The sequence below is a fragment of the Labrus mixtus genome, chromosome 24 (genome assembly GCF_963584025.1).
Source record: "Labrus mixtus chromosome 24, fLabMix1.1, whole genome shotgun sequence".
In the NCBI taxonomy this organism is placed as follows: Eukaryota; Metazoa; Chordata; class Actinopteri; order Labriformes; family Labridae; genus Labrus; species Labrus mixtus.
Genome location: NC_083635.1, coordinates 13326225 through 13340935, shown reverse-complemented (window position 1 = coordinate 13340935; position 14711 = coordinate 13326225). Strand labels below are relative to the sequence as shown.

The 14711-nt window shown below is 38.3% G+C and overlaps 2 protein-coding genes and 1 long non-coding RNA gene across 9 annotated transcripts in view; all 3 read right to left on the bottom strand.

The window, feature by feature from the left end:
* The window catches only part of gart (phosphoribosylglycinamide formyltransferase), a 19082-nt gene extending 15247 nt beyond the window's left edge, over nt 1-3835 (bottom strand). The window contains exons 1-5 of one of the 6 annotated variants that reach the window (XM_061032472.1): nt 3691-3835; nt 3311-3394; nt 1215-1364; nt 1016-1111; nt 521-695 (exon numbers count right to left, since the gene is read on the bottom strand). In XM_061032472.1, coding sequence (XP_060888455.1) covers nt 521-695; nt 1016-1111; nt 1215-1359 — 416 coding nt within the window. In that variant the 5' untranslated portion in view covers nt 1360-1364; nt 3311-3394; nt 3691-3835. Of the gene's footprint in view, nt 1-520; nt 696-1015; nt 1112-1214; nt 1365-1468; nt 1585-3310; nt 3452-3690 lie in introns of those variants that run through there. The other 5 variants (XM_061032468.1, XM_061032471.1, XM_061032470.1 and 2 more) reach the window with 5 other exon arrangements.
* A 118-nt stretch (nt 3836-3953) lies between these two features.
* LOC132959276 (uncharacterized) lies at nt 3954-4336 on the bottom strand. The gene is made up of 2 exons (XR_009666958.1): nt 4178-4336; nt 3954-4026 (listed from the first exon to the last, which is right to left on the bottom strand). It is a non-coding gene; the product is annotated as an uncharacterized LOC132959276 (long non-coding RNA).
* An 834-nt stretch (nt 4337-5170) lies between these two features.
* Nucleotides 5171-12442, bottom strand: LOC132959691 (uncharacterized). Of its 2 annotated transcripts, XM_061032872.1 has the most exons (5): nt 12291-12441; nt 7544-7803; nt 5731-5997; nt 5504-5644; nt 5171-5404 (listed from the first exon to the last, which is right to left on the bottom strand). In XM_061032872.1, exons 2-5 carry the CDS (start codon nt 7788-7790, stop codon nt 5238-5240), a joined length of 822 nt encoding a protein of 273 aa, XP_060888855.1. In that variant the 5' UTR covers nt 7791-7803; nt 12291-12441; the 3' UTR covers nt 5171-5237. The 2 variants fall into 2 exon arrangements, with proteins under 2 accessions (XP_060888855.1, XP_060888856.1); XM_061032873.1 differs by lacking the exon at nt 5171-5404 and having other exon boundaries at nt 5735-5997; nt 12291-12442.
* Between the last annotated feature and the right edge of the window lie 2269 nt (nt 12443-14711).

Genomic DNA, 14711 nt, shown 5'->3' with positions numbered 1-14711 from the left:
GCTTTCAGAACGGAACTTTCCCAAATCATCTTTTCTTTAACTCGGGACTCGAGCATACACTCTGTTAAACTCGTGCTGCCTGTACTTTACTGACGTGCGGATGTATTTGCAGGTCAGTGAAGCTCTGCTCACGACTGCTGCTGACTGAGTTTCTCTAACCATGAAGAGTAAAACAAAGATTATATCACTTTCTTAATCAGCTTCAGAGCTTACATGCAGCATCACAGTTTTTAGTTTTTTTTCATTTTTTGCTTTGTGCAAAAACGACGGAAGAAGAAGAAACCTGTCACATTGTAGTATCGTATTACAAACATTTGACTGATCAAATTGCAGAGCTAAGTGTGCAGTTTACAGCTTTGTGACACTGAAAGAGTTTAGAGAGGATCGTTTTCTGTGGCAGTCGTCAGAGAACACATTTCATTTTCGATAACGCTGCTAAACGTCTTTCAGAACTTTCCCAAAGCAAATCTTCTTTTAACTCGGGACTCGAGCATGTTAAACTTGTGCTGCATGTACTGACGTGCGGATGTATTTGCAGGCCTCCTCGGCGTCGGTGAAGGAGCCGTAGCGGGCCGTTGGGATGCCGTGACGCTCCATGAAGGCCTTGGAGAAGCTCTTGCTGGCCTCCAGCTGAGCTGCTTTGGCAGACGGGCCGAAACATCGCACTCCTGCCGCCGTCAGGTCGTCTACGATACCTGCGAGAGCATTGAAGGGAGGAAGGTGAAGCAAAACCACCGACGCACAAAATAAAGAATCACTCAGAAAAACAAGGAAACAGAACCAAAACAAGAGAACTCAAACAAGGATGCAGGAAGTGTTGGACTGACTCCTCAGGAAAGAATGAAAGTGAGGATGCAGGAAAACATCTGAGAAAAACTCTGTTAGAAGAGACAGAAGAATGCAGGGATAGTTCTGACTTCATCACAGACTCCTCATCATCGTTTTCAGCCTGTCTCTAAGAAAGTGAAGCACAAATAAAGAATCACTCAAGAGCGGATAGGATGGATCAACTGACCTGCTGCGAGCGGCACCTCAGGGCCGACCACGACAAGCCCCACATGGTGATCCTTACAGAACTGAGCCAAGATGGTGTGGTTACTGACAGACACCTCTGAAGAGAGAAACAACAACACGATGTCATCAACTTCATTCAGTTTGGAAATAAAGGAGTAGAGGAGTAACGTGAAGTGAAACGCCTCGGGGTTTGTGTTTACCAGAGTTGCTGATCTTCCCGCAGTCGGCCGTCCCTGCGTTGCCCGGGGCGACCAGGACCTGCTGAATCTGCTCCGACTGGGCCAGCTTCCAGGCCAGCGCGTGTTCCCGTCCACCACCTCCAACCACCAGCACCTTCTCCGCCATCTTACCTGATGATATCAGACATGTAGCATTAAAACAAATCACCGCCTCCGACGTCAAAGCAGAGAAAAGCCTTCGTAGAGAAAGCGTGTAATTGCATGCAGAGGCTGACCTATAAGGAAAGGACTTCTAAGCTGTGAGGGAGCGTTGACCTTTTCTCCGGCCCGGGGTCTTATATTATCTTGTTAAGCCACGCTGACTCTGATTCAATCAAGCAGAACAGAGACACAAGTCAACAATTAAATGGCGTGGTCACCAGGCGAGGCCAAATCACCAGCACACAGGGACTCATTTACATGAAAAACAAAAAGCAATTATCAGGCTGATATAGAGTCCACTGCTCGCCTGGCCCTTTCTGGGTCGCTCAGTCCGTCTCTTTCTTGACTGAATGCAAAGATTTGATGACATTTTTAACAAACATGTGTTTAGCATTTCTTTCATTCATTAAGACACAACGACAAACTTTCATTTCATCAATAAGTTAGTCTATAAAAGTTGTCGAAAAATCACCAAACAGACTTAATTATCAAAATCTATGGAGATGATATTTTCCTTACGACTCATCGCACCTTTACCTTTATCAAGTTATCTTTATTAGTCAAATGCACAACAGAACAGGCAAAGCAGTCATAGCTGGCAATGACATTTTTGTATTCCAAGCTCTCCTTAACAATGCAAAAATAAAACAAAAATAAATAAAATAAAAATAAATAAAATATAAAATAAATAAAAAATAAAATAAAACAAATAAAAATAAAATAAATAAAAAATATAATAAATAAATAAAATAAAATACTGATCTAATAGTTAGCATGTGAAAGGGTTTTAATATGCTAACTGAGAGATATGAGACATGTGAAGACCCTCTTGTCTTTAACTGAGACCACCTATAACCTCAGTGATTTAATGATTAACAGATTAATGGATTCAGCACCCAAAGGTAAACGGTTCTTATTAAGTACAACATGGCATGCATTGTAAAACCTCGACGCACAACGTAGAATCAATCAGAACATTCTTTAACTTCCTTAAACACCGACCATCAACTCAACTCTCAGAGTCCAAACTATGTCAATGTGCAGTAACCTGAACTCTCAATATTGAGTAACTGCAGAGTCCACTATAGTGGAGGTGTGTATGTGCAGATGTGTATGTGCAGATGTGTGTGTGCAGATGTGTGTGTGCAGATGTGTGTGTACAGATGTGTGTGTGCAGATGTGTATGTGCAGATGTGTGTGTGCAGATGTGTATGTGCAGATGTGTATGTGCAGATGTGTATGTGCAGATGTGTGTGTACAGATGTGTGTGTGCAGATGTGTGTGTGCAGATGTGTGTGTACAGATGTGTGTGTACAGATGTGTGTGTGCAGATGTGTGTGTGCAGATGTGTGTGTGCAGATGTGTATGTGCAGATGTGTGTGTGCAGACACATTGTGTGAACGCTTCACAGAGCCGGTACAAAGGGCTGAGTGTTGCACAGTGGGTCCACATGTCCCACAATTACACAAATCACTGGCTTTGATTGGAATCACGAGACTCACATGTCAGGGGACAAAAATCAAACGCAGGAAGGATTTTCTTTTGCAAAATGAAGCACCAACTTTTTGTCCATTTCTTTTCTTCCACTGTCTGCTTTCTTTACACTATTTCACTCAAACCAGAGGATACACGCAAAGCTTAAATCAAACTTTACTGCAGCAAAAACAGAGGAAACCATCCAATCAGTCCAGCATAATGAAATAAAATAGCATTGATATGAAAACACTGAAGATGGATGGTGTTGTTTTTCACTCTGACGTAATGAATCCCAGAATTAGTACAAAGTTTACTGTCAAGATATTCCAGTTAACTTTTTAGTGTTCAAGTCAAATACATTCATTCTGCTTTAACATGAAAACACAGTTTACTCTGCAGCAGTTTTTTTTAGCAGCATTAGCACATACAGGTAGAAACACTCACCTGTAAGTCTGTGTGTGTGTGAAGCAGGAATTAGCCGGAGCCCAGTCAGTTCAGGACAGCAGTCTAAAGTGTCTCCTCTGCTATCAGCCTGCTGAGTGACCCGAGGATGCAAAGTGTGTTATCTCAAAGGATGGACACACACACACATTATACACACACACACACACACACACACGCACACACACGCACACACACACACACACACACACACACACACACACACACCACGTGTATCCAATATATCACCGTGATGCTCTTAAAAACGTTAAACACAAACCAAACACACACAACGTTAACCAAAAGTCCCACACGACATTTAATAAAGTTATATGTGTTTAAGGGTTAGGGGTTTACAGTTTGGTAAATCTACATGCACATTTCTTACCTTTTTCTGCAGCCCGAGTTGGTTTTCAGTAAGTTTTTGGATGTTTTAACTTCCGCGGGGTGGAACTGCAGAGAGCATCATGGGAAATGTAGTCAACTAGCGAGTCTACGTCCGTGTCCTCTTCCATCGGTATCACGAGGTAATATTTAGCTATTAAACGTCACTGAGGATTGATTTATGAAAATAATTAAAATCAAAATTATTAATTAAAATAATTAAAATCAAAAAAACAATTCAAATAACTTTAGTTCTAATTGTTATTAAAATATTCTTATTATTCAAACACACTTTATCATCATCTTGATTTGCTTACTGAACTAACAACTGCTTTTTAAACATTGCTGTACAACTTCAGAAGGTCAACTTTTTTATTTTTTATATTCAGGTCTAATTACAGATTTTTTTCCTCAACTGTTTTTAGGTTAGCTACTGGATGCTTTCAATTTCCCTCGGGATCAATAAAGTATCTATCTAACACTGTCTGAATGATCCATGACTACAAAAAAGTCCAGCATTGAAAATATTACTCAATTACACAAATATAATAAGGAAATTGTTAAATATTCAAAGTACCTACCTATATTTTTTCTCATGGACAATTCAGTAATTGTACCAATTTACATTTCTCCAGTAACATTTACAAATCTGAGATGTGGTATATCAACATTCACCAATCCATCCATTATCTTTACAGTTTTTCCCCGTTCAGGGTCTCCATATAACCCTTTAATTTTATTTTGAATACTGTATCTTACACAGACCACGAATACATTGATTTACAACCTACAAAACATTGGAGTAAAAGAAAGTCTAACAACTTATTGAACTGACTTGGACTGTGGAAAATTTCAGTGGGTTCTTAAGAAAATATGCTATTGACTGCTGCCTTAGAAGCAATCAGAGGAGTTCAGAGCACTGATAAAAGCTTTAGACTAATACAAGATAACAGCTCTGAAAGACTGGAGCTTTGAAAGAAATCAATACATTTTGAAAGTCAGTCCTGAAGTTAACGGGCAGAGTGTGTAAATGGGACAAATAGAGAAGGACGGGATCTGATCTTTTAAAATGAAGTTAACAGTCTGGAAGCAGCGAGGAACAGAGGAGAGGAAGATGTAATGTATGGATAAAAAGATAGTCAAAGTGCTATTTTATTATTTTAAAGTCACTTTTTAAAAGCATAATCTGTCAAATAACTGTTTTTAAAACATAAAAAAAACAAGTGTAAGTGATTAAAATGTTCATGGATGACAGTGTGTGGCCGAGTTGGTCGAGCAAGCTTTGCAGCTGCATCAATTTCTGCTGCTTTTTTGTGTTTTTCTTTCTAGTAAACACCTCATTTCATACACAACATACTTATCACAGTATTACAGTTGTGTTTAAAGCATCAGAGTATTCAATGTTTGTTCACATTTGACCTTTGGCCTGCATCTCTTCCAGGACAGGCTGCAGCTGCTAATAAAAAGAATTCATAAAGAGTCTTACTTTGACTTTTATTTGTTATTTCACATTGAATAAATCTTCCTGAGCTTCACGTCCAGTCACAACAAAGAGAGCTCAGGAGCATTGAGGAGTTCTTGTGCTAACTCAGACTGTTGTAGAGCAAAAAATGTGACACCTGAACTGTACGCTGCAGGGATGGTGATGTGTTTTAACTTGGCTCCACCTTCTTCCTGTTCCTCTTCCAGAATCATCTGCTTCACTTGACCTAACAGGGTAGAAAACATGAGGGGGGGGGAAATACTTCAAAATGTGTGTGTGCTAGATGTAAAATGTGCATGAATCAAAGCAGGAATAAAGGCTTCACCCTCTACGTCCAAAGTCGTCCACTGCGGGTCAGATAAAGTGGACAGGCAGCAGTCAGCTGTGATTCGCTGCAGGACGTCCTCTCGGCGAATCAGCAGCACAGATTCACTGCAGAGTCTCTCGTGCAGCTCTCCTTCGCTCACTGATGAAAAAGATCACATGACAAATGAAGCGCATCGATAAAAAGAGAGGTGGTCGTTTCTTTCTCCTGCCTGAGCTGTCACTCACCTACATCAAAAGGATTGGTCATGAAAACAGCATTCGGTGTGGCGCCAAATATGAGCTGATGGTGCCAGGCATCGGGCACTTCCTCGCCCTCGGGTACGGCCCGCTGCATGTTCATGGTCGCTATGGGAACAGCACCTTTTCGGATCCAGCGAGCGAGCCAGGGGAAGAGGCCGACCAGGCGGCGAGGGTGAAGGTGGAAGAAACGACCCATGACTTTCCCCTTGCTGGCCTCCTCTGCTCCTCGGATGAGCTGAGCGTGAGTCGCACCTTTAAAGAAAAAGAATCTTTACTGCAACTCAACAAAGTCAGACTGATCACAAGTTGAGTTCCTTCTCCACTCAGACCCTCCTTCTGTGTGAACACAGCTTGACTTCAATGCATGAAATGTCATTGTAGAAAATTGTAACACAGCTGAAAAGTCAATTACAGTGGCTCCTGTGAGAGACATAAACCTTTCGTCTAATTCAACAGGGTGCTTTTGAATCGGTTGGCGGTGCAGCCAGCTGTCACTCCGGCAGGAAACTGCGCTTATGGGTTCAAGACGTAAGAAAGCCTCAATCAGCGGGGAAGTTATAGTCTCTGCCGGCATCTGTGATCTATTTCTGTCTGCAGAGAAACGCACCTATACAAAGTCACCCTTTATGTAGTTATATTCCATTAACTGAAATGTCACAGAACATTTGGGAAGAAGTCGATTGGATCTCACGCCGAGTGTTTATAGTGTTTTAACTGCCAATGTGTAAAAAGGCTTTCAGGCAGCGTGAATACTTTTCATACCACTGTGACTCACTGTAACTTTTCTGCACAGGGGACGCCTTAGTGGAGAGATGCATGAACTGGTTTTAAGTTATACATTCCACCTTAAAGAAACAAAGTTTTACTCTGAACAAGAACATGCACGAACATTAATATTAACTTTTCACTGACATTTAAAACAAGTTGAAACAGACCTCATATATTGAGCTTAGGTATGTATCTGTATGTATGTGTTTGTGATATGTATGTATACTACATGTATATATGTATGTATTTGTATGTGCATATATATATATTTGTGTGTATTATGTGTTTATATATGTATGTATAGATTATTGTTTTATTTCTTGCGTGCCTGTAAAGCACTTTGGTCAGATGAAGCTGTTTTTTAAATGTACTATACAAATAAACTTAATTTGATTTAATGTAATATACAGTACATATCAATAAACTTTACTTCTTTCTTTCACTGTTCAAAAGTACAATTACATTATTCCTAAAACAGCTTCAAAATATATCATCAATATTCACTGTCACTTTAATTCAACCTTTTAGACATGTTGTGTTCTGATCAGATTTATTTACATTCCAATAAAACACGAGTGTTTCCTGTTTACACTGAACACTGTGTGGAAACTTATTCTCTGTTATTGCACATCCTTGCACATTTTGTGTCCTTTATATTCAAATTATATATTATTTTACATTCTTTACTTTTCCTTGTCAACAGGAGCACTGCTGTTTTTTTGCTCAGTTTCTTTCTTTAATTGTTTTGCACCAAACTACTAGTTCTTGTAGTGTTAATGGACTTGGCAATGCAAACCTATAACCTGAATTATTACTAAAAATTATAAATGGTTGTTAGGGCTTCTGAGCCCTTTTCTGCTGTAACCTTTTGCAAGTAAGAGAGTGTAGCAACTCTACACTCTGAAAATACTCAATTTCAGGTAAATCTCCTTTATTCAAAACCTTATTAAGAAGTATAGAAGACATATTTGAACACCTAGCACAAACTTCTGTTCCATAATCATCACAGGTTGTATTTTAGGACATTTACCGGCTTCACTCCGGGACAGCAGGTAGTCTGGCAGCGGAGACTCGTTCCTCCTCAGTCGAGTCTGGACGCACCTGTCCGCCTCCTCAGGTGTCACATCCACACCGAGAGCCTTCAACACGTCCAGCACCGCCGTGGCCCCGCACGCCGAGGCTCCTATCTGAAGGGTCTGCCTCTCAAAAGCCTCCTGGATGGACCACAGCATGGCCTGCTCCTCCTGGACCCCATCACCACCTTCATGGTCCTCCATCACAGAATCTCACCTGGACAGGGTTCAAGATTACATTTAACAACAACCTCAAACACATCATGTTTTTTTTAAAACTTCAGAAAATTAAATTCACGTTGAGAGGATGTACAGTCACATTTTTACACAAATGGAAACCCTTTATTTCCTATTTCACTAATTTAAAAGTACGACCTGATTGAATGTGTGCCTCTTACTGTATTACATAAATAATCTTTAATATGTGTGTTGGTGTGATTTAATTTAATTATTTTCTTCCACATTCTTATCAGAGTGTTTTTGTTTTGCTTTGTTTTCTTTTTTGGTTATTTTCGTTTTTATATGTGTATATGTGACTGTGTGTATATGTCACTGTGTGTATATGTGACTGTGTGTATATGTGACTGTGTGTATATGTGACTGTGTGTATATGTGACTGTGTGTATATGTCACTGTGTATATGTCACTGTGTGTATATGTGACTGTGTATATATGTCACTGTGTGTATATGTCACTGTGTGTATATGTGACTGTGTGTATATGTCACTGTGTGTATATGTGACTGTGTGTATATGTGACTGTGTGTATATGTGACTGTGTGTATATGTGACTGTGTGTATATGTCACTGTGTGTATATGTGACTGTGTGTATATGTGACTGTGTGTATATGTCACTGTGTGTATATATGTCTGTGTGTATATGTCACTGTGTGTATATGTGACTGTGTGTATATGTGACTGTGTGTATATGTGACTGTGTGTATATGTCACTGTGTGTATATGTCACTGTGTGTATATGTGACTGTGTATATGTGACTGTGTGTATATGTGACTGTGTATATGTCACTGTGTGTATGTCACTGTGTGTATATGTCACTGTGTGTATATGTGACTGTGTATATGTCACTGTGTGTATATGTGACTGTGTATATATGTCACTGTGTGTATATGTGACTGTGTGTATATGTCACTGTGTGTATATGTGACTGTGTGTATATGTGACTGTGTGTATATGTGACTGTGTGTATATGTCACTGTGCGTATATGTGACTGTGTGTATATGTCACTGTGTGTATATGTGACTGTGTATATGTCACTGTGTGTATATGTGACTGTGTATATGTGACTGTGTGTATATGTGACTGTGTGTATATGTGACTGTGTGTATATGTGACTGTGTGTGTATGTGACTGTGTGCATATGTCACTGTGTGTATATGTCACTGTGTGTATATGTCACTGTGTGTATATGTCACTGTGTGTATATGTGACTGTGTGTATATGTCACTGTGTGTATATGTGACTGTGTGTGTATGTCACTGTGTGTATATGTCACTGTGTGTATATGTCACTGTGTGTATATGTCACTGTGTGTATATGTGACTGTGTGTATATGTCACTGTGTATATGTGACTGTGTGTGTATGTCACTGTGTGTATATGTCACTGTGTGTATATGTCACTGTGTGTATATGTGACTGTGTGTATATGTCACTGTGTGTATATGTGACTGTGTGTATATGTGACTGTGTGTATATGTGACTGTGTGTATATGTCACTGTGTGTATATGTCACTGTGTGTGTATGTCACTGTGTGTATATGTCACTGTGTGTATATGTCACTGTGTGTATATGTCACTGTGTGTATATGTGACTGTGTGTATATGTCACTGTGTGTATATGTCACTGTGTGTATATGTGACTGTGTGTATATGTGACTGTGTGTGTATGTGACTGTGTGTATATGTCACTGTGTATATGTCACTGTGTATATGTCACTGTGTATATGTCACTGTGTGTATATGTGACTGTGTATATGTGACTGTGTGTATGTGACTGTGTGTATATGTGACTGTGTATATGTCACTGTGTATATGTGACTGTGTGTATATGTGACTGTGTGTATATGTGACTGTGTGTATATGTCACTGTGTGTATATGTGACTGTGTGTGTATGTCACTGTGTGTATATGTCACTGTGTGTATATGTGACTGTGTGTATATGTCGCTGTGTGTATATGTGACTGTGTGTATATGTGACTGTGTGTATATGTGACTGTGTGTATATGTCACTGTGTGTATATGTCACTGTGTATATGTGACTGTGTGTATATGTCACTGTGTGTATATGTCACTGTGTGTATATGTCACTGTGTATATGTGACTGTGTGTATATGTGACTGTGTATATGTCACTGTGTGTATGTCACTGTGTGTATATGTCACTGTGTGTATGTGACTGTGTATATGTCACTGTGTGTATATGTGACTGTGTGTATATGTCACTGTGTGTATATGTGACTGTGTGTATATGTGACTGTGTGTATATGTCACTGTGTGTATATGTGACTGTGTGTATATGTCACTGTGTGTATATGTGACTGTGTGTATATGTGACTGTGTGTATATGTGACTGTGTGTATATGTGACTGTGTGTATATGTGACTGTGTGTATATGTGACTGTGTGTATATGTGACTGTGTGTATATGTCACTGTGTGTATATGTGACTGTGTGTATATGTGACTGTGTGTATATGTGACTGTGTGTATATGTGACTGTGTATATGTGACTGTGTGTATATGTGACTGTGTGTATATGTGACTGTGTGTATATGTGACTGTGTGCGTATGTGACTGTGTGCATATGTCACTGTGTGTATATGTCACTGTGTGTATATGTCACTGTGTGTATATGTCACTGTGTGTATATGTGACTGTGTGTATATGTCACTGTGTGTATATGTGACTGTGTGTGTATGTCACTGTGTGTATATGTCACTGTGTGTATATGTCACTGTGTGTATATGTCACTGTGTGTATATGTGACTGTGTGTATATGTCACTGTGTATATGTGACTGTGTGTGTATGTCACTGTGTGTATATGTCACTGTGTGTATATGTCACTGTGTGTATATGTGACTGTGTGTATATGTCACTGTGTGTATATGTGACTGTGTGTATATGTGACTGTGTGTATATGTGACTGTGTGTATATGTCACTGTGTGTATATGTCACTGTGTGTGTATGTCACTGTGTGTATATGTCACTGTGTGTATATGTCACTGTGTGTATATGTCACTGTGTGTATATGTGACTGTGTGTATATGTCACTGTGTGTATATGTCACTGTGTGTATATGTGACTGTGTGTATATGTGACTGTGTGTGTATGTGACTGTGTGTATATGTCACTGTGTATATGTCACTGTGTATATGTCACTGTGTATATGTCACTGTGTGTATATGTGACTGTGTATATGTGACTGTGTGTATGTGACTGTGTGTATATGTGACTGTGTATATGTCACTGTGTATATGTGACTGTGTGTATATGTGACTGTGTGTATATGTGACTGTGTGTATATGTCACTGTGTGTATATGTGACTGTGTGTGTATGTCACTGTGTGTATATGTCACTGTGTGTATATGTGACTGTGTGTATATGTCGCTGTGTGTATATGTGACTGTGTGTATATGTGACTGTGTGTATATGTGACTGTGTGTATATGTCACTGTGTGTATATGTCACTGTGTATATGTGACTGTGTGTATATGTCACTGTGTGTATATGTCACTGTGTATATGTGACTGTGTGTATATGTGACTGTGTATATGTCACTGTGTGTATGTCACTGTGTGTATATGTCACTGTGTGTATGTGACTGTGTATATGTCACTGTGTGTATATGTGACTGTGTGTATATGTCACTGTGTGTATATGTGACTGTGTGTATATGTGACTGTGTGTATATGTCACTGTGTGTATATGTGACTGTGTGTATATGTCACTGTGTGTATATGTGACTGTGTGTATATGTGACTGTGTGTATATGTCACTGTGTGTATATGTGACTGTGTGTATATGTGACTGTGTGTATATGTGACTGTGTGTATATGTGACTGTGTGTATATGTGACTGTGTGTATATGTCACTGTGTGTATATGTGACTGTGTGTATATGTGACTGTGTGTATATGTGACTGTGTGTATATGTCACTGTGTGTATATGTGACTGTGTGTATATGTGACTGTGTATATGTGACTGTGTGTATATGTGACTGTGTGTATATGTCACTGTGTGTATATGTGACTGTGTGTATATGTGACTGTGTATATGTGACTGTGTGTATATGTGACTGTGTGTATATGTCACTGTGTGTATATGTGACTGTGTGTATATGTGACTGTGTGTATATGTGACTGTGTGTATATGTGACTGTGTATGTGACTGTGTGTATATGTGACTGTGTGTATATGTCACTGTGTGTATATGTCACTGTGTGTATATACATATGTACACAGTCAATTCATTTTTAATTAAAAAAAAAAAGGTAAATTGTATTTCTGTGATTGGAAATATCGTTTTGTATTTTTTTCAATAACAAAAAAAAAAAAAAAAAAAAAAAAAAAACTTTAAAGAAAACGTCAGTGACGTAGCTGTAGGTATCACCTGGTCAGTGTTACCTGTATAAAGTGCTCCCAGGTGGTATAACATTACATTAAAAATGAGGTGAATTCACTTACCTACAATCCAAAAAGCTGGATAAATATCCTTCCTTTCAAAGTAATAAAATCATTTTTAAACTAAGACCAGTTACAAATGATGCCTCTTGTGTCTAGTTTCTCTACATTTTATAAAACAGGAAGCAAAGCGTTAGCTTTACCGACACATTCACTGCTGCTTCTCCCCCAAAACAACGCCGACTGACAACATTAGCAGTGCGCATGCGCGATGTTCTACCCTCGGCGTTTTAGCAGTGGAGCAGAGAGGCGCACTGAAATATAGCGCCCCTGCTGGACAAATATGAGGGACAAAAAATGACTAGAGAGTAGTAGAAATAAATAAATAAATGAATAAATAAATAAATATTGGGAGAAATGCATACAATAATGTATAAATAAATAAATAATTAAATAAATGTTGTGAGAAATGCATACAATAATGTATAAATAAATAATTAAATAAATGCATCAATAAATATATAAATAAATATATATAAATAAATGCAACAATTCATATAAAAATTAATATATAAATAAATATATTCATATATTTATTTATGTATTTCTGTGTCCATGTTGTACAAGGAAAAGTAAATATGTAAATTAAGTGGGCCGTCCTAACATTACTGAAGTTGGATTGGTCAATTTTGAAAAACAGACAGAAGCAAATTTACATATATACTTTTCCTCTTACGACCTGGACACAGAAATAAATAGATGTGTAAATGTAAAAAAATATGGAAATAAATTAATAACTAAATTAATGTGGTAATGTATGCATTGATACATATATATTTATACTATATTATTTATACTTTAGTCATTTTCTTTCCCTCATAGACAAATCAGCAGTACGTTGACATTTCATATAATTAACTTAACCTGCAGTCATAGAAATGACCGTCTACACCTGCTCACTATGTTAGATGCAATGGGCCTCAGTGATTAATAATATACAACTGCAGTGATAAAGTTAAACATGTAATATAATATATTGAGGAAGACAAAAACAGATAGGCCTACACAAGCTAAAATTAATTAAAGAAAGATCAAAATAACAGAAACTATAATCAAGACTTAATGTAGAGTAAGTTACATTTTCTTTGTATTACTACGGATTAAGATAATTAACAATATATCTAAAATGTGAAGCACATCCTGACTTTTATTATTAACTCTATCTGTAATGTGTGGAAGTTGAAATACATAAAAAAAGTAACATACACATTGAAATCCCGTCTGAAATCTTTTACTCTGGTATAATGACACTAATGACAAAAACATCATGACTAAAACAACCTTGAAATATTTACCTTTAAACGACTCCAGGGACATCCAGAGTGAGTTCAACCAGTCCTGGGACACTTCTCCATCCGTCCAATAGATGTCAGTGTTGCTTCATTCAATGGCAGCAGAGAGCAGAGCAGCACAGTGACAACAGAGCAGATAACTGGTGTCACCATGATGCTGAGTGAAACGGCCTGAGGCGTGCGGCTTCTTCAGGTGTACTATAAGGAGAAGACATCAGGGTGATTCCATTGACCCTATGTGAATATATTGTTTATATATGGGGCAGCAAACCTGAATTCTTGAGTGCCCTGAGGCGTGAAAGCTTTTGAGAAAGGTCAAAACTGAAATATTTTTAATGGAATAAGTCAGTGGTTCTTTGTGTTTCCCCCTCTCTTTTTAACCTTTTAGGGTTCCTTTTCACATAATACATATTTTATTTATAGTCATTTAATCCTTTTTGAACAGAAAGTCACATTGAGGTCAGTGTGTTTTTTTTAAATAAGAAATAATATCTGTTTACTGGGGGAACAAAAAAACCTTTAAAAAATAGACAAACACATAAATATATGGAGATACTATCAGGTCACAATGAGGAAATGCCTGTGCAAGCAAGTTATAATGCAGATAAACAAGCACACCCCACAAAATGCAAAGCAGCTACTGTTATGTAAGATTAAAACATTTTGTGAATTAACCTTTAAAACTATAAAGATGAATATTGGTAGAGCCTCAGAGAATATTTAACTGGGTTGGATTCGTCGGGGTAACGCGTCACATTAATTAGCTCCAAATCCTCCAACAAGGACCAACTCTTATCTCCCAATTATTTTTGACATGAATTGTTCAAACAGGCAACACTGACTTGAAGAACATGTGTCCTATTTGCCAAGTCACGGCACAGTGCCATCTGGTGGTGGAGAAGAGATACAGCCTGCAATTATGAAACAAAAGCTCAAAGTTTTGGTTTAATAGGAAAGAAGCATTTATGCTCCTGAGAACACAGCTTTGATCTTTCCTCAGTGGGTTTATCTGTACAGGATCCAGGATCAGTTGTCAGCGTCCGTAATCATGAACTTCAAACCTGGTTGGTATTCATCTCACCTCTTCTTCCTCCTGGTTTGCAGAGCTACAGCGAAGGCCGCTGGAAGCACT